General features: G+C 55.4%; 2 protein-coding genes across 2 annotated transcripts; one reads left to right on the top strand and one right to left on the bottom strand.

Moving 5' to 3' along the window:
* The first annotated feature begins 354 nt into the window (after positions 1 to 354).
* On the top strand, positions 355 to 7153 carry ARPC1B (actin related protein 2/3 complex subunit 1B). Its single transcript, XM_083872386.1, has 10 exons — positions 355 to 543; positions 2767 to 2840; positions 3512 to 3616; positions 4219 to 4441; positions 4748 to 4855; positions 5144 to 5350; positions 5801 to 5876; positions 5959 to 6155; positions 6615 to 6705; positions 6857 to 7153. Exons 2-10 carry the CDS (start codon positions 2777 to 2779, stop codon positions 6893 to 6895), a joined length of 1110 nt encoding a protein of 369 aa, XP_083728512.1. The 5' UTR covers positions 355 to 543; positions 2767 to 2776; the 3' UTR covers positions 6896 to 7153.
* Positions 7154 to 8499: 1346 nt separating this feature from the next.
* Positions 8500 to 16848, bottom strand: PDAP1 (PDGFA associated protein 1). Its single transcript, XM_083872799.1, has 6 exons — positions 16708 to 16848; positions 13443 to 13534; positions 11500 to 11607; positions 11010 to 11131; positions 9999 to 10150; positions 8500 to 9381 (listed from the first exon to the last, which is right to left on the bottom strand). Exons 1-6 carry the CDS (start codon positions 16715 to 16717, stop codon positions 9323 to 9325), a joined length of 543 nt encoding a protein of 180 aa, XP_083728925.1. The 5' UTR covers positions 16718 to 16848; the 3' UTR covers positions 8500 to 9322.
* Positions 16849 to 16902: the final 54 nt, after the last annotated feature.

The following is a 16902-nucleotide window of genomic DNA, read 5'->3' as shown; positions in this document are numbered from 1 at the left end:
GGAGCAGCAGCTGCTGCCGGGGCCGGCCGGATCCCGGCTCCGCGGGGTCCTGCGGCTCTCCCCGGCCGTGGGAGGTGATGCTGACGGGGTTCTCGCCCCGGGTGGGCTCCAGGCACGGCTGTTCCCCGGTGGGGGCCAGCACAGGCATCGGCGAGTCCCCGTCCCTCCGAAACGCATCGGCGGCCGGGGGTGAACAACACTCCCGCTGCCAGAGAGAGAGACGGCGGGGCTCCTTCCCTTCTGTTCTCCCGGCTGTATCCCTGCCTGGAGCACCCGGGGCGAGCTGCCCACACCTCACCAGGAGCACCCCGGGGCCGGGGCCCGGCCCGCAGGCACAGGAACAGGGCGGCCGCAGAGCTGCTTCGCGCTCCCCCAACGCCCACGTAAGGAAGTGGTTGCATTTCTCGGAGAGGAAAAGGGAAGTCGGGCTGCCTCGGCGGGGCAGGCACAGCTCCAGCCGCTCGCTGCGGGCTCCGTTCGTGTGGACTGCCCAGAGTCCATGAACGAGCCCCGCCGCGCAAGAATCGAGCCCAGCCCGGCAAGGTAAGGACGGCTCTGCCACCCTGCCGGGACCCGGGGCTGTCCCCTGGGGCTGCGGCTGTCACCGCTCCTGGCGCTCACACCCCGCCCGAGGCTTGGGGGGTCCCCCGGGCTGGGGTCGGGGGGGTGCAGGCTCCCCTTGCCCCCTGCGAGTTTCGCTGTCACTGCGTTCCGAAGTTTTGGGGTTTTCTCCCAGCTTTGTCAGCAAGTTTGAATTTTTTTTTTTTTTTTTTCTCTTGCTGGCAGTCTGACAGCTCGGGGGGGGAGGGGGGGGGTGTTGGGGTTGGAAAGAGTCCTCCTGTGGGGGTCCCGTCGGGGTTGGTGCCGGCACAGGCAAAGCTGCCGCAATCCGCCCTCTCCTCCTCGGGAATCAGCTGCGTCCCGCTCTGCCCGGTGCGGGGAACAGGAGGGTCAGAGCCGCCCTGGGACGCGGGTGTCCCCTCAAGGCCGGGCTGGCCCATGGGGTCCCCCCCCCCCAGCACTGGGCTCTGAGGACGGGTGTCCCCAGCCCAGGGGGGTGACACCTTCGGCTGCCGCAGGGAGCAGAGGGGCTCCCGAGGGTCCCTGTTGAGGTCCTGGTGGCGCAGGGGTCACCGCAGTGTCCGGGGAGAGTTTCAGGGGGTCCCGGCTCCCAGCAGGATCCCCACCGGGTACAAACCCTCCTCCCGCCACCCCGCCAGGCTCGTAAAAACCCAAACTCCAGCTCCTCTGGTGTCTGGCTTCCTCTCGGGACTGGGAGGAGCCCCCGGCACCGGGCTCTGCCAAGGTTTGGTTATCTCCTCCGGGGATGTTTCCGAACTGCCTGGACTGGCCGGGAAGATAACGGAGCTGCTCCAGCTCCCAGTCCCGCATTGTCTGGCCTTCGGAAAATTCCCATTTTCCTCCCTCAAGAGCTCCTAGGTTGGAGGGGGTGGGGATATAGCCACAGCTCCTCTGATACTCTTCCCAGCTGGGAAGGGGCTGCCGAGCCCCCGTGGGTCCCTCCAGGGCGGGAGCAGGACCCAGCCAGCGGGGCACCAGCAAGGAACTGGCTGGTTTCTACCTGGAAAAAGTATTGCTGTTTTCTTAATGTCGAAGCCAGAAAGCACCTAAGTGTTTCCTGCCTCTCATCCCTCCTCCAGGGAGCCCTTTCAGCCGGGTGCCCGTTTCAGCCAAATCCCTTTTTCACACATTTTCTCTCTCCTGGTCTCTTGCAATGCTGACAGCAGTGTCCCTGTCGCTGATGATTTTGTCTGTCCCTCGTGGTGCTGCTCCGTCTGCAGGGCTCGAGGGTGGAGCAGCTTTGTACCCTCCTTGGGACACCCTGTGCTGCATCCAGGGGCTCGGTGGGGCTGGAAAGAGCAGCCGCCTCCTCATCCATGTCCTTGGCCAGGGGGTGTGTGACAGCAGGGCTCCTGCCCTGCTAGAATCAGCACTGGAATTCCTCCACATGCAGAAGGCGGGTGAAGGAGCTCCTCAGGTTTTCTTTTCCCCAGTCCAGGGATGGAGCTTTGCTAAGAGGGACTTTTTTTTCCTTCCCCTGTAACGTTTTTGACTGCCAAAGAAAACGGGACGTGTTCAGGGAGTTCCCAAAATAGCCGAGGGCAGGCTGTGAGTAATTCCTGTCTGCCACGCCCTGGCGAGGTGTTTCCCTCCATCCCTGCGCTTCCCGATGGCCAAGGGGCTGTGACACTGCTTGGAGCCCTTCCCGGTGCCGTGGCGCCTGGAGGGGCCTTTGGGACAAACTGCTCCATCCCACGACGTTTGGGGGCCACCAGGAATGGTGGGAGTTCAGCCAGGAGAAGGGATTAGTCCTGAGGGCTGAGCACTGATGGGATGGAAGTGCCGCCATGGGGCTTTGGCTCTTCCTAAATGAGAGGGAAGAGTGGAAGGAGTGAGTGAATCTGATCCTGTTGGGGTGGAGAGAGGAGGTGCTGCCCGTGGTGAGACCTCAGGGGTGCACATGGGGCTGCTGGCACCAGGGTCCCTGTGTGCCCAGCCAGCTCCTGCCCACCAAATTCCAGCCAGCTGGAGCAGGATGACAGCAGGGTTTGGAAGTTCCTGGGAATGGACAGTTTCTGCACTTGGAAGTCCTCAGGAAAACCCTCTCCCCGGCAGAGGAGAGGCATGGTGGGCTGCAGCACAGGACTGATCCCAGTGGGAAGGATCATTCTGTGGGGTTGGGATCTTGTTCCTGTGGCTGCAGCAGCATGTCCTGACAGCCCGGGGGTGTCTCCCTGTCCCCAGCCCATGAGCCATGGCCTACCACAGCTTCCTGCTGGAGCCCATCAGCTGCCATGCCTGGAACAAGGACCGCACCCGTGAGTACACCCGGGGCACCCCGGAATTCCCGAGGATATCCCCAGGCACTGTCCTGGCTGAACATCCCGTGCTGGGCGATGCCCCGGGGCGGGGCAGAGCTGGGCTGGGGCTGGGTTTGGGGAAGCAGATCCTGCCGTGGGCAGATTTGGGGGCTGGGACAGCACATTCCCCCGTGTCCCCCGGTGCCACCGCCGGGACAGAGCCTGGCACGGAGCTGCCAGAGCAGCGTCCGGCCCCGGGGCACCGGCAGGGGAGGGATGCGCAGGGAGCAGAGCCGGGTGATTCACGGCCGATGGCATTTCCCGACCGCGACCCGGGGGATGTGGGAGAACAAAAAGCGCTTTCTCTGCTGCGGCCGGAGCGCCGGGCAGGCGGGGCGGGATGGGGCTGGATTTGGGAACTGTGCACCCGCAGCCGTCCTGTTCCATCCTATCCCGTCCTGTCTCATCCCATCAGCCCCATGGGACCGCACTGTAGGAAAGGGAGGACAATGGGCTGTGGGGTGCAGGGTTCTCCCTTCCCACAGGGACAATTTACAGCATCAGGGCAGTGCAGGACCAGGGCTGGGGGGCTCGGTGGGGACCTGGAGCCCAGGAAAGGATGGGTGGGTGCTGGTTGGCCCTGCCTGTGACCCAGGGGAGGGCTTTGCCCCGGCCTCTGTCACCCCCAGAGATCGCCCTGTGCCCCAACAACCACGAGGTTCACATCTACCGCAAGGATGGGGCCAAGTGGAGCAAAATCCACGAGCTGAAGGAGCACAACGGGCAGGTGACAGGTGAGTCCTGCCTGGCAGAGGGGACAGGGACACAGATGGTGGGTGGGGCTGTCCCAGAGCTGCTCCCAGCCCTGGCACTGGCACCCAGTGGATGGGGCTGTGCAGGGAGCGGATTGTGTCCAGTTGAAGGCACCCAGGGGTGGGATGGATGAGAGAAGATGGAGAGGGATGAGGTGGAGGGAGGGAGGGATGGGAAGGAGGGAGAGGGAGATGGGAATGGACATCAGTGGATGGGAATGGACATCAGTGGATGGGAGAAATGGGGTGAGACAGATTGGGATGATGTGGGCTGGATGGGAAGGCAAGGGATGAGGTAGGGTGGAATGAGGGATGGATGGATGATGGATATATGGGAGATGGGTTAGGATGAAATGGTGTGGGAGGCATGGGAAGAGATGGGGTGGAATGAGATGGATGGATGGAAGGATGAGAGAGATGGGCTGGGACAGGCTGACATGGGATGCTTTGAAGTGGAAGGGATGGTGTGGGGCAAAGAGGAACTGTGGAGCAGCGACCACCCAGGACAACCACAACGCCTTCAGCCATCTCCCAGCCCTGAGTGCCACATCCCCATCCCACCATCATCCCCCTCTGCCTTCCAGGCATTGACTGGGCCCCGGAGAGCAACCGGCTGGTGACGTGCGGGACCGACCGCAACGCCTACGTGTGGACCCTCAAGGGCAACGTCTGGAAGCCCACCCTGGTCATCCTGCGCATCAACCGTGCCGCCCGCTGCGTTAAGTGGTCCCCCAAGGAGAACAAGTTCGCCGTGGGCAGCGGCTCCCGCCTCATCTCCATCTGCTACTTCGAGCAGGAGAACGACTGGTGAGGCTCTGGCACAGCCTGTCCTGAGTGAAGAAGAGGGGGGCTGGACGGACAGATGGATGGATGGATGGATGGATGGATGGATGGATGGATGGATGGAGAGAAATATGAAACTTGAGGAGGTGGACACAGATGGGAAAACAGAGGGATGGACTCCCCATGCCCAAGCTGCTACTGGAGAACGGTGGCCTGGGGCAGCTCCTGGGGCACTTGGAGCTCTGACCATCATCAGCCAGCTCCCAAAATCCCAGTGGGGCTCTGGGGATGGTGGTGCTGTCCCCCTGCTGCCACCCCCTCTCCACACAGGTGGGTTTGCAAGCACATCAAGAAGCCCATCCGCTCGACTGTGCTCAGCCTGGACTGGCACCCCAACAACGTCCTCCTGGCCGCTGGCTCCTGTGACTTCAAGTGCAGGTGAGGAGCAGGGGTGGAGTGACTGGGGGGCCTGATGCAGGGGGATCCCCAAGGATGGGTTGGGGGACAGGCTTTACCCCAGGTGCTGTTTGGAGCGGGGAATGGAGCACAGGGGAGATGCAGGGAGGTCTGGGGACCATCCCAGGGATACAGCACCCATGGGAGGTACGGGAGCACCCCACAGGCTCTGCCAGGGAAACTGAGTCACACAACTGAGGCAAGGGACAGGGTTGAAGGTGGCACAGGTCCTGCATCCAGGGACACATGGCAAGGTTCTCCCCCTCCCAGGATCTTCTCAGCCTACATCAAGGAGGTGGAGGAGCGGCCCAGCCCCACGCCCTGGGGCTCCAAGATGCCCTTCGGGGAGCTGATGTTCGAGTCGAGCAGCAGCTGTGGGTGGGTGCACAGCATCTGTTTCTCAGCCAGCGGCTCCCGTGTGGCCTGGGTGAGCCATGACAGCACCCTGTGCCTCGCCGACGCCGGCAAGAAGATGGCGTAAGCAGGGCTGGGGACAGAAGGGGGCTCGGGGGGACCGGGGGAGGCTGTGCTGGGGCTGGCAGCAGGGGCTGACCCCCAAACCAGCAAGGGGATGGATGAAAGTATCTTGGTTGGGTTGGGCCAAGAGCAATCCCAGAGTGTCCCTGTATGTGGGTGGGGGAGATGGAAGGGCTCAGCCTCAGGAGCTGGGTTAGCCCTGGAGCAGCCCTGGGTATCCATGAGCATCCCTGGAGTGTCTCAGGATATCTCTGACCATCCCTGGGCGTCCCTGTACATGGGTGTGGGACATAGAGGGCTCCTCCCCGGGACCTGAGACACCCCTGGAACATCCCCAGATCACCATGGGTGGAGGAGGTGGTGTCTCCCCTGGTGGGTTCCACCCGTGTGACGAGCTGTGCCAGTCTCAGCACCGAGGCTGAAGCTCAGCTCGTTGTTGACACCTCGCAGTGTTGCCTCCCTGTGCACCGAGACCCTGCCCCTGCTGGCTGTCACCTTCATCACCGAGAACAGCCTGGTGGCCGCGGTGAGTCCGGGCGGGGGCACGGGGTGGGTGGAGCCGGCTGGAGCGGCCGGAGGGCGCTGAGCAGGGCGGGTTTGTTCCCCAGGGCCACGACTGCTGCCCGATGCTGTTCACCTACGAGGAGAGCCAGGGCGCCCTGACCTTCGGGGGGAAGCTGGATGTCCCCAAGCAGAGCTCCCAGCGCGGCCTCACCGCCCGTGAGCGCTTCCAGAACCTGGACAAGAAAGCCAGCTCGGACATGGCCAACGCCACCCTGGACACCCTGCACAAGAACAGCATCAGGTGTGGGGCAGGAGAGGCTTGGGGTCACCTCAGGGGCTTCTTGGGGGTGAACATCCCCTGGGTGTCCTGCTGTCCAGCCCAGGAGCTGGGACAGCCCAGGAGCATCCTTGGATATCCCCAGAATGTCCCTGAGCATCCCTTCAAGTGGGAAGGAGAGGCTGAGGCTCCAGCACCAGGAGCTGCGACAGCCCTGGGTATCCCTGAGTTTCCCAGGGTATTCCCAAGCATGCCTGGGTATCCCCAGAGCATCCTTGCATATGGGAAGGGAAGATAGAGAGGTCATGTCCCCAAAGCTGGGATGGTCATGGATCATCCTTGGAACATCTCTGGGTATCCCCAGTGCCCTCCCACACTGGTTGAGGACATGAAGGGGTCCAGCCCCACTCCCACCCCTGGCTGCCAGGCAGCTCCAAGGGCTCAGCACTGAGACTGATTCCTGCTCCCTCTTTGCATCCACAGCCAGATCTCAGTGCTGACGGGCGGGAAGGACAAGTGCTCCCAGTTCTGCACCACGGGGATGGACGGGGGCATGAGCATCTGGGATGTCAAGGTAAAGAATCCCCATAGACCCCTCAGGCTGGACGTACCCAGTGTTGAGCCATCTTCCCTCCCAGTTCCTCCCTTTCACTTCCCCAGCCACCTCCGGTTTCTTTGGGAAGCAAGGAGCTGATGAACAAACACCCCCTCCTGTTTTGTTTCAGAGCCTGGAGTCAGCGCTGAAGGATCTCAAGATCAAATGAAGGAGCCGTCTGGGAAGGCCATCCCAGCTTCCAGCTGCCCCTGCTCTGCCCCCTGCCTGCTGTCCCCTGCCACCCCCCCTGTGCCACACGACCTGGCCACAATGCCACCAGTGCCTGTCCCTGCTGCCAGCCAGCCCTGGTGGCTGTTTCCAAAGAAAACCATTTTTCTCTACTCTTTTTTTTACCATCCTTCCCGATGCTGGTCATACATTGCTTGGAGAAATAGCAAATAAAGGATTTTCCTGGATAAATCAAAAAGGTGTTTTTTTTTTTTTTTCTTTTTCACTTTTTTAGAGCAAGTTCAGTGCAAACACAAGTGTGATCAGGGCAGATCATGGTGCTCACCACGGGTGGTCATATCCTTTCTGCCACTAGTGTTGAGGGAGAATTGGGATTGTGAGGATAAGGGGAATGTCACTTCTTCCCTGCTTCAGCACCATTTCAAAACAGGACTGGAGTTAGGGAAAAGGGAGGGCAAAGGATAGAAGTGGTCATGGAGCACAGGTTTCCCATTCTCTGAGTTCCTTGATAAAGCCCTATCAGGTGGGCAATTCCCAAACCTGGAGCCAACTCAAAGACCTTGGGCTGCCCAACTAATCCTATGCCTTTCCAGCCTCTTATCTCAGGAGCAGATGAGTCCCAACACCGCCCACGGCCTGGGAAGGGAGTACAGGCTGGCAGAGGGACAGTGACATTTGAGTTCTGCTCCAGCCCTCAGTGAGTGGGAGGTGTTACTCCGAGATTTTTCCACCCGTTTCCATGTGTTCACAAGTGTCAACCCTCTTCCCCTGTGGCTCTTACCCGCCCCCCCCCCCCCCCCAATCCCAGGCATCAGCCCAAAAACTCCCTCTCTCCAGCCCCATGCACCTCCCTGTGCTCCAAGGATCACCAAAACCTCCTGTGTTAGGCTGTCCCCACCACATCAGTTCCTCCCTCTTGGAGCTGAGAACACAGGCACCTCTCCTGGCAGCACTTGCTCATCCTCCACAGCTCCCTGAGGATATTTCCTAACCCAAATCTTGGCTTGGTCTGAGCTGTGGTTGGAGCCAGCAGCTCATGGTGACATTCCCTGGGGCACAGTCCTGTGTCACAGCAAGTCCCTGCAGTCAGGCATGGCCAGGGTGACACAGAACAAATCCCATTTGTCACCCTTCAGCTGCAACCCCTCTCCCAGTGACTTCCAGTGCTCCAAGCCCTGGGGCTGGATCTCCTCCAACCTTTGGGAATCGAGTCTGGGAAGCACTGGTGTCCCTGAACAGGCTGGCAGCAGGACTCCCAGACCCCCTGGGGCACAGCAGGCTGGAGCATTCTCCCCTCCAGAGACATCTGAGCAGAGGTGACAGTTCGGTGACTGCCCTTCTGACAGGGGACTAGGCCAGACAGTGGCCTGAGGGCAATTGCTTCCTCCACCGTGGTAAACAGATTGTGCAAGACATCCATCAGAATGGGCAGGAGAAGCTTTTTCCCCTGCAGGCAGTGTGTGCTGACAGAGCTCCTGAACCCAGAGGCAAACTCCACACCACAACCAGCAGCCCCCAGCTGCAGCTCAGCCTCCCCCAGGACCCCCCAGCTGTGCCCTTCACACACACACGAGGCCACAGCAGTTCTGATAACTTACAGTTTAATCAGCCAAATATACAAGTTCTTGTGGTGGTTTTTAAACTTGATCAAGTTTTTTTTTGTTTGTTTGCTTTTGTGGTTTTTTTTTTTTTTTTCTTTTTGGTTTATTTTCCATCTGGATCTGACACAATAAATGTTGTTGGTTTTTCTCCTTTAAACAAAGGATGATGTGGTTAAAAACTGGCACTATCCCTAATAAGGAGGAGAAAAATAAAATGAAGAGGAGGGAAAAGGGGAGACTGGCTGCAAGAAAGAAGGGATGAATCTGGGAAGGAACGGCACTCCAGATGTCCATGGAGTCAGGCTCCCAGCTTATACTGCAACGCCCTGCAGCAAAATTTGATGGGCTCTTTGCCAACTGGATTCCTCAGATACATTATCCTTTGGGATTTCACACCAAGTCAGTTCTCCCCACCCCATGCCCCGCCCCAAAATGACCCCACAATCTATTTTCTTGCAATCTAGTATTTGAAGCACATCCCCTCCCACACAGCTCCCTCCCACCCTGCCCCTCCCATTGTCTACGAGTTCTTGATCCTAAAAACAGCAAAAACATTCATGTTTCCGAACTGTTACAGGGAATTGCTGTCCAGCACAGCTCTGCACTGCAGAGAGCAGCTGCCCCTAACCCCAAATGGAAATCTGTGCCAGGATGAGGACAAACACATCGTCAGTGTCTCTTGGAGGTGGAGGTGAGGTCAATGCTGCAGGATGCCCTGCGTAGCAGTGGTGGAAGGCGACACGGCAGAGCTCCCAGCAGGACCAGGCACAGTTTCCTGGTGTTTCCTCCTCTTGCATGGCCTGTGCTTACTTGTTAAGGGATAGTGACTGCAGTCTTTTACCTGCCATGGCCGCTTCGTCTTTTGCTGGGGAGGAAAACAACAGTTCCATCATTTCATGGTGCACATCAGGGGCTGGGGGTGGATTGGCAGCCCCGGGAATCAGAATCCTGCCAGTTGAGTAATGGAAAAATCCCACCCTTCCTACCAATTTCTCAGAGGTAAGAGGGACAGCTCCTCTTGTATGCTCCCTTCTATCCCTGGCCTCTCTCCAGGTGCCCACAAATTACCCTGATGCCCAAATTTCTCTGTGGAAGCCACCAAGGAGGCGTGTTCAGACTTCTGAACCTCCCAGGGAAAGACCAGGAAAGGAAGGAGTGCTGTGAACTCCCTGGGTAGTTCAGATCCCCATGTGCAAAGCAGATAAATCACCCAGCACAAGGAACGTGTTAAACCCCCAAACTGGAGCCAGGGGACAAGATGGATATCAAGGGCAATTCCCTTCTCTCTTTCCCTGCTCCACTGTCCAAGTTCTTGTTTATAAAGCAAGAACTTTATGAGAGGAAAACAGCTGAGCCTGGTTTTGCTGAGGGGAGTTGGTGACACTCAGCAACACCACACAGGCTCAGATGAGGGATGTGTGCCCCCTGGCATTGCAGCCATGGCATAGAGCGGTAGGAAAATATGATTAATGATTCTCTAACCTTTTCTTTCTTCTTCTTTCTTTCTGGCAGCTTCTTCCCTTTGCTTCCGAATGATGGCTAATCGGGCAAGGTCTGCCTTGGCTTGCTCTGTTTTCCCAGCTAGGTGCATTTTCATGTATCTTTCTTTTGCCTTTTGCTTCTCTATTTCCTCTCTGCCCAAAGAAAACACACCAGTCACCAGAGTATCCATGGGAACAGGCAGAGTGGGACTTTCTAACAAGGAAAAACCCCAAAACTGGGGGTCCTTCACCAGTTTTCAAGCACAGGCTCTGTCTATTTGCAGGGTTTGAACAGGGGTGAGGTGGGAGATTATTTCTACCTTCCTTCAGCTAAGTAAGGACATGGACACACAAGGATGTCAAATTAATCAGCCTCACACTACAAGAACTCTGACATGTTTTTCCCAGCCTTACCCTCAAAGGTGTCCTTCTGCTGAAGCAAACTCTATCCCAAAAAAAGATTAAACCTTCCCTTCCAAACCTCACCATTGAAACTAGAAGATTAAACTTTGGTTTTCAGGTTATTCATCTGCCCAGATAAAAATTTCACCACAATATCTGGAATTTGGGAAACTGCTACCTGTCACCAGGGCACCTTCTGCAGCAAGATTAAAGTGTATCCAAGGTGACATCTGGTTAATGGATTTCTGTTCTGATTTTTGGCATAAAACTTCAGGAAAGGAGTGGCCTAACTCCCTTTCACAGCAGTGTGATTTCGGGGTTTCAGTTAGGTCTGATTTTTGGCATAAAACCTTGGGAAAGGAAAGGCATACATTCCTTTCTCTCAGAGCACCAGGGCAGGCTGCCTGGCTGCAGGATAGCCACAGCTGCTCCCAGAGGACAGACAACTCCTATGAAGTTTCTAAGGAACCTCATTTTGAAGCACAGTGAGCCCAGTTTGCTGCTGCTCAGTTCCTGCTTTAGGCAGCAATATACTCTTAAGAGCCTCCCTGAAACACTGGCACAGAGCAGGGGAAACACCTCCCAGCAGCAAGGCTGACATTCCACCCACCTCTCTCGTCGTGAGAGCTCCTTGGGTCCATCCAGGTCCAGCTGAGTGACTTTTTTGGTTGTCTGAATGACACGGTTGGGGTTCTCTATGTCTATCAACCCCTCCACTCCTTTGCGCTTTTGCTGCGGGTCAAGAACAAGAGGGAGGTTGAGCAGCTCTCACACCCAGCTCTGGTTGTACCAGAGCTCCCCAAACACACTGCAAGGCACCCCAAAAGCACAAGGCAAAGTTTTACTACTAGCCAGTAAAACCACTTATGAATCAAGGCACCTTCAGCTTTTTAAAAAGAGCTTGTTGCCTTTGTATTTTATTTGTAAATATTCACAAGTTTTCGTTCTGAGGGCAAAATGCTGCCAAGTGAGTGTTTTTTGGCTTCTAAAAGTAGTTGTATAAAAAATGCAATCTAGGTAGCTCTGCTCAGAATGCAGAGTGTGCATCTCCCTCCCCAGCCTAAGTATTAGGTGCCTTAAGTGCCCTGAAAATGCAGTACCTGATAATCCTCATCATCTTCATCACTCTCATCTGAATCTAAAGATTTCTTCTCCTTTTTAGGGTCCCCTGTTGCTCCTTCGCCTCCTTCTTCTTGCTCCTCCTCTTCCTACAAAATCAGAGGAAATGTATGTCACTAAAAATCCCAAACCCAGCTCTTAAATGGGATTTTGGAGGGATGAGAAACAGCTCTGAGCACTGGTGTTCCTGATGTGGCCTTGTGCCACCAAGGGGCTGTCACAGAATGAGAGCTCTTCCTCAGCAACAGCACCACCTCCAAACAACTGCTGTTCCCCCTAAGAGGAAAATTACTGTAGAAGACTGTAAAATGACTGTAAAAAGACCACTGGCACTTTACTTTCCCCAAATGAAAGCTCTCCAGAAGAATTTTGGTCTGGGTTTCCAGTGCACACATCCTCAGAGATTGGAAACTACATGGATGCAGCTTAGAGCTGGGTCCCATCCTGAGTGTGGATAAATAAAAACACCTAGAGGAGAAAACTGACAACCATCAACCAGAACATTATTATCAGGGAGTTACAACTCTTCTAGTACAGGAAGGAAGCACAGCTTCCACCAGTCAGAAGCCTGGGAATTAGTTTCTGAATCATAAGAAGAATCAGCCTTGGTGTGAACAGCTTGTTTTATTCTACCAACATCTCTCATCAAGCAACCAGCAAAGTGGATGAGCAAGGAACAGTAAGAGGAGTAATTTTGTTAATTGTGGAGGTTTTTTTAAGCTTTCCTTAATAAATCAGTGTTAGATATAACCATCACTATGTGATATGGATTGCCACAAAAAATAAATCCTTCTCAAAGAGCACTTCTCTGGTTTGCTGTGAAACAAGACACATTTCAAGTGGGTCCTGCTTTTCTGTTCCATTTCCAGTCAGTATTTTTATTAACAACATGGAAGCAGAGAACACTTACAAAATTTGTGAATGACATCACACTGGTAGGAGTTGGAATTATTTTGGAAAACAGGATGAGACTCATGAGTGGTTTCAGAATTTGGAAATATGGCATGAAACCAAGAAGGTGGAATGAGAAACTAACCAAGAGGAGTCACACTTTGGAAGAAGAAATCCAACACAAAGCTGGAATACGTGGCTAAGCAGCAAACCAAACAATCGTCTCGAGTTCCAGCTGGGCAAAACATTAAAAAAGGACTCAACACTATGGCTCAGAACTGCTTGAGACAGTCATCTCAGAGGTATTCACCAAGATTTCCTACACAGGCTGTAATTATCCTCCTGTGGTCAGTGCTGTGAGGCCTCAGTTGGAACTGTGTATTTGGGCTGAGGCAGCACTTCAGAAAGTCACAGAAAAATACTGGAGTGCCACCAGAACTGTGATAAATTGGGAATAAAGAGAGCAAGAGCCCCCAAAAGCAGCCAAGGCTTTTATGACAGCAGTCAGGTCGTGGTGGAAATGGAGGGAGCTGTTACAATCCAATGCTAGGGCACAGAAACACACCCAAAGGAGGCCTCACACCAGAAAACTCTGTTATCTCTCCCTACAAGTCAGAGGCAAACAAAATCATGTGTCCAGGAAGAAGTAAAAAATCTACAATAGAAAGAGGGCAAATACAGTAATTTCAACATACAATAACAAGATGTGGCCCTCGTTCTCCAAAGCTAAGCTGCAGAACAAATGAGCTGACACTGGAGACTGGAATGATGAAATATGGGGGGAAAAGATCTCCAGAGCTGCTGTACAATCAGCTCCCCCTCCTTTAACCTTCAAATGCTGCCCTGGGTGGTCTCCCAGGCCTCAGGAACCAGATTGGGTGACACCCTGGAGTCTCTCCAGCTGGAGATATTTGGGATCCATACTGTGATCACTGCTGGAATGATCTGAAGCACTTGGCTCCTGAACAGTGAATAACCGGGCTGGATAAGACAGGAATTAGGACAAAAAATACACAAAGAAGCAAATACATACCCTTGCCTTTTGCTTTTCTGCTTGGAGCTGGGCATCAATCTCCTCAGGACTCGTGTACTGCCTTGCTCGGCCTTTGTGGCCTCCTTTTCTACCTGCACAAAATAATAAAAATAACAAATGGTTTAGTGGTAACCTCCAGAAAGGTCTGCTCCTCCTGAGCACTCTCTGCATTTTAGGTGTGGATAGGACAAACCAAAACAGCTCCTCTGATAGACCCTAAACAATGAAACCCTCCCCGAACTTGGTGAAATGCTCCAAGATTTTTAGGTGATATGCACAGAGAATTGGGAATTATTGATATCACCCCTCCCTGCCTGTGCTCATGGCCTCTCCAATTCCTTTCCCAGGCTGGCAAGGGATGCTCAGTCCCACCGCAGATCCCAGTTTCCTGCACAGGAGGTGTTCCTGTGGTTACAACCAACATTCCAACAAACTTGGCTCCTTAACCCCTCCCACTGTGCCAGGAGAAAATAGGAAGCTAATTGGACAAAAGCTTTGGGAATTAACAATGTGAGCTGGAGAAGCACTAAAAAGAGCCTCCATGTTTTACTGCTTTATGAGGAAAAATAAAAACAAGCTCTAGGAACCAAGGAGTCACTGTGGCTGGCACTGCCCCAAGCTCTAAATTCTGTTGATTAATGAACTGCTGAAGCCATGAGTGCTCCCTTCAAGCCACTGCTCTGGTTCTGTTCTTCCAGCCCAAAAAACTGGGAAGCAAGATGGACAGAGCCAATTCACAGCCTTGAGGGAGGGAGACTGGCAAAAAGCAAACAACTCTGGCAAGGCAGCTCTCTGCCACTGCAGGAGTCCTGGAAGTCCCATGGAAGGAGAGGAAACACTGGATCTCTCTCATCCTCCCTCCTTCACCTGCCAAGGACAATGGGAACCTCACAGTGATGGGGAGGGATAAGGGACCATCCCTCCATCTTTGGCACTGTGTGGGATCCATGGGAGACCTGCCACTGCTCTCTCACTGTGCTGTTGGACTGGGAGGCACTGGGAGCCTTGGAGATCCAACATTTTCTGACCAATTCTCCTGGCTCAGCACAAACTCTCACAATGCCTTATTTCTATCCCAAAACCCCACTGTGAAGCTTTTGAGAAACTCCTGAGATATTTTCCCAAAAGAAATGGGGAAATGCAGAGACCAAATTCTCCCTGGATTCAGCTGGGGAAGCTCATGGGCTCTCAAACCCTAAGCATAATCAAAAGCTTTGGTGCAGCCAGACAGGTGTTTTCTGTTTGTCTACTCCCAGCCATCCCACGTGGGAACACTGACACCCCCTGGAAGGAGCTCTGCCATGGGAATGCTCCTGGAGAGACATTACCTCACTGCCCAGCACATAACATCACCCCAAATGGAACAACGGTGACATCTGTGACACACCAACCCCTAAATAACCAAACTGTGCTCCCAGCCTGGCCAGGGCCAGGCCCCTCTCCCAGCTGCTCCAGAATTCCACACTGGGCTCAGGACCAAGGAACACAAACTGCTCATTACTGCAAATAAACAGTGGTGATAACGGGGAGAAGCAGCTAAAGAGAAATTATTTTACATTAAAAGCCTAAAAAGAAGCAAATGGGAGAATGGAGCCCACAGGAGCTCAGCACAGTGCAGGGATGGGGCTCTGCTCCCACAGAGAGATCAAACCTCACATCAGACACGGGGAGCTGCTCTGACACCCGCCACTGACCAGCTCTGTGCCTCAGTTTTCCCATCTGAAAACAGGGATAATGCTTCTTCTCCACCTCTGTGAAGCAGTTTTAAAATAGAGTCACCTGCAGATTTCACCTGCAGCAAATCCCAGTGGAGCCCAGGCAGGCCCACGTTCAAACACATCTGTCTTCAGCTATAAACAGCCCAATTAAGGAATTTACATGAAAGAAAATGGAATGATACTGACAGAATCTCTTCTTTTTAAAATCAAAGTATGAGGGGAAAAAAGGGAAATTAATCAGAAATAATCCTACAAAAGTTTATTAGTAGCTGATTAATGCCCCTCCCTTTTATACCAACAGTGAGTGCCAAAATCCACCCTTCTGCCAACAATCTGACAACTCCCACTGACTTGGGGGGAAAACAACCAAAGACTCCTTTTCTTCCAAAAAAAGCAAAAGGTTTGAGTCAAATATCTCAATCTGTACAAAAAAAAAAAAAAAAAAAAAAAAAAAAAAAAAAAAGAGCAGGAAATCCTGAAGTTACATGGCACTTAAATATGAAAAATGGGGTTATAACCCACCACAGTTCTTTGCCTTCATAAAAACCACATGAAAGCTGCAGCCCCATCTTCTATCACTGTGCACATGGACCCAAAATTAAGTGCTTAAATAAAATCCAAACATGGAATCAGTCTGGTACTAAAGACTGGGAAATGCTGATGAAATAAAGCAGAGCCAACTGCAAGGAAGAGGAATGAGGAGGGCTGGTTTTTAACGTGTGTGACCGGGGTTGCGAGAGCCAATTATGCAGATGGTGCATGTGGAGAAGGTTCTGGGTGGATCCTGCTGAGCCGTGACAGCCCGGCAGTGCCTCATCCCCGCTCCTGAATCACACCAGGAGCAAGTCGGTGCCCGCTCCGCAACACCCAAAACGCGGCGCTGCCGGAGCCACATCAAAGGAGCCGCGTTTGGAGCCCCCGAACCCCCCCGGGGCGGGATCCCCTCCCCGAGCGGCCGCTGGGCTCCCCCGGGCCGGGATGGCCGCAGCTCCCGGTGGGGCTGTCCCCATCTCCCCGGGGCTCCTGAGCCCCACGCCCCGTCCCGGGGGAAGCGGCCGCGGTTCCGGTGCCAGCGAGAGCACATGGAGCCCAGCGCGGTCTCAGGGGAGGCCCGGACAGCTCCGGGGCCGGTGCGCGGCCGCGGCATTCGGGGGGCCCAGAGCGGCCTCGGCTCTGTGAGGGGCAAAGGGAACGCGCCGTGCCCCGAGGGCGGGGAGGGGGCGAGGCATCCCCGGAGCCCCCGAGAAGAGGGCGGGGGGAAAGAGAACCCGAGACCCCCCCGGAGCCCGCACACAGCCGCGGGGGCAGCGCGGGGAGCGCCGCCCGCCGCCGGTGAGGGGCAAAGGGATCCCCGCGGGCCCCTCCCGAGGCCCGGGAGAGCGGAGCCGCCGCGACATCTTTACAGCCGGGGGCGAACACCAGCCCTGCCCGCGCCGGGGCCGGGGCGGCCCACACACCCCCTCAGTCCCCTCCTCTCCGTCCCCCGTGTCCCCCCGTGTCCGCCGTTCCCCGCGGGGGGCCCCTCAGCCCGGCCCGGCCCCCACCACCTTTCGGCATCGCGGCGATGGCGGCGCGGCCCCCCCGGCCCGAGCGGCGCCCGGAACCGGAACCGCCCCCAGCGCAGGCCCCGACGCCGGGCCGCCCTCAGCGCCGCCGCTCCCGCTGCCCGCGCCGCCCCGCCTTGGTGCTCCCGCAGGGGCTACGGGGAGCGGGGCCTGTCCTCCCCCGGTGCTTTCTCCGCT

Source organism: Zosterops lateralis (assembly GCF_965231275.1).
Source record: "Zosterops lateralis genome assembly, chromosome: 15".
In the NCBI taxonomy this organism is placed as follows: Eukaryota; Metazoa; Chordata; class Aves; order Passeriformes; family Zosteropidae; genus Zosterops; species Zosterops lateralis.
Note: the sequence above shows the minus strand (reverse complement) of the source record. Positions and strands in the feature narration are given on the sequence as shown.

Bases quoted from the DNA above. Each gene is read 5' to 3' on its own strand.
- ARPC1B (XM_083872386.1), top strand. From the start codon at position 2,777: ATGGCCTACCACAGCTTCCTGCTGGAGCCCATCAGCTGCCATGCCTGG. The intron at 5,351-5,800 runs GTAAGCAGGGCT...GACACCTCGCAG, and splicing joins GACGCCGGCAAGAAGATGGC to TGTTGCCTCCCTGTGCACCG. The intron at 5,877-5,958 runs GTGAGTCCGGGC...TTTGTTCCCCAG, and splicing joins AGAACAGCCTGGTGGCCGCG to GGCCACGACTGCTGCCCGAT.
- PDAP1 (XM_083872799.1), bottom strand. The intron at 11,608-13,442 runs GTATGTATTTGC...CTGATTTTGTAG, and splicing joins CAGAAAAGCAAAAGGCAAGG to GAAGAGGAGGAGCAAGAAGA. The intron at 11,132-11,499 runs GTACTGCATTTT...CTTGACCCGCAG, and splicing joins AAGATGATGAGGATTATCAG to CAAAAGCGCAAAGGAGTGGA.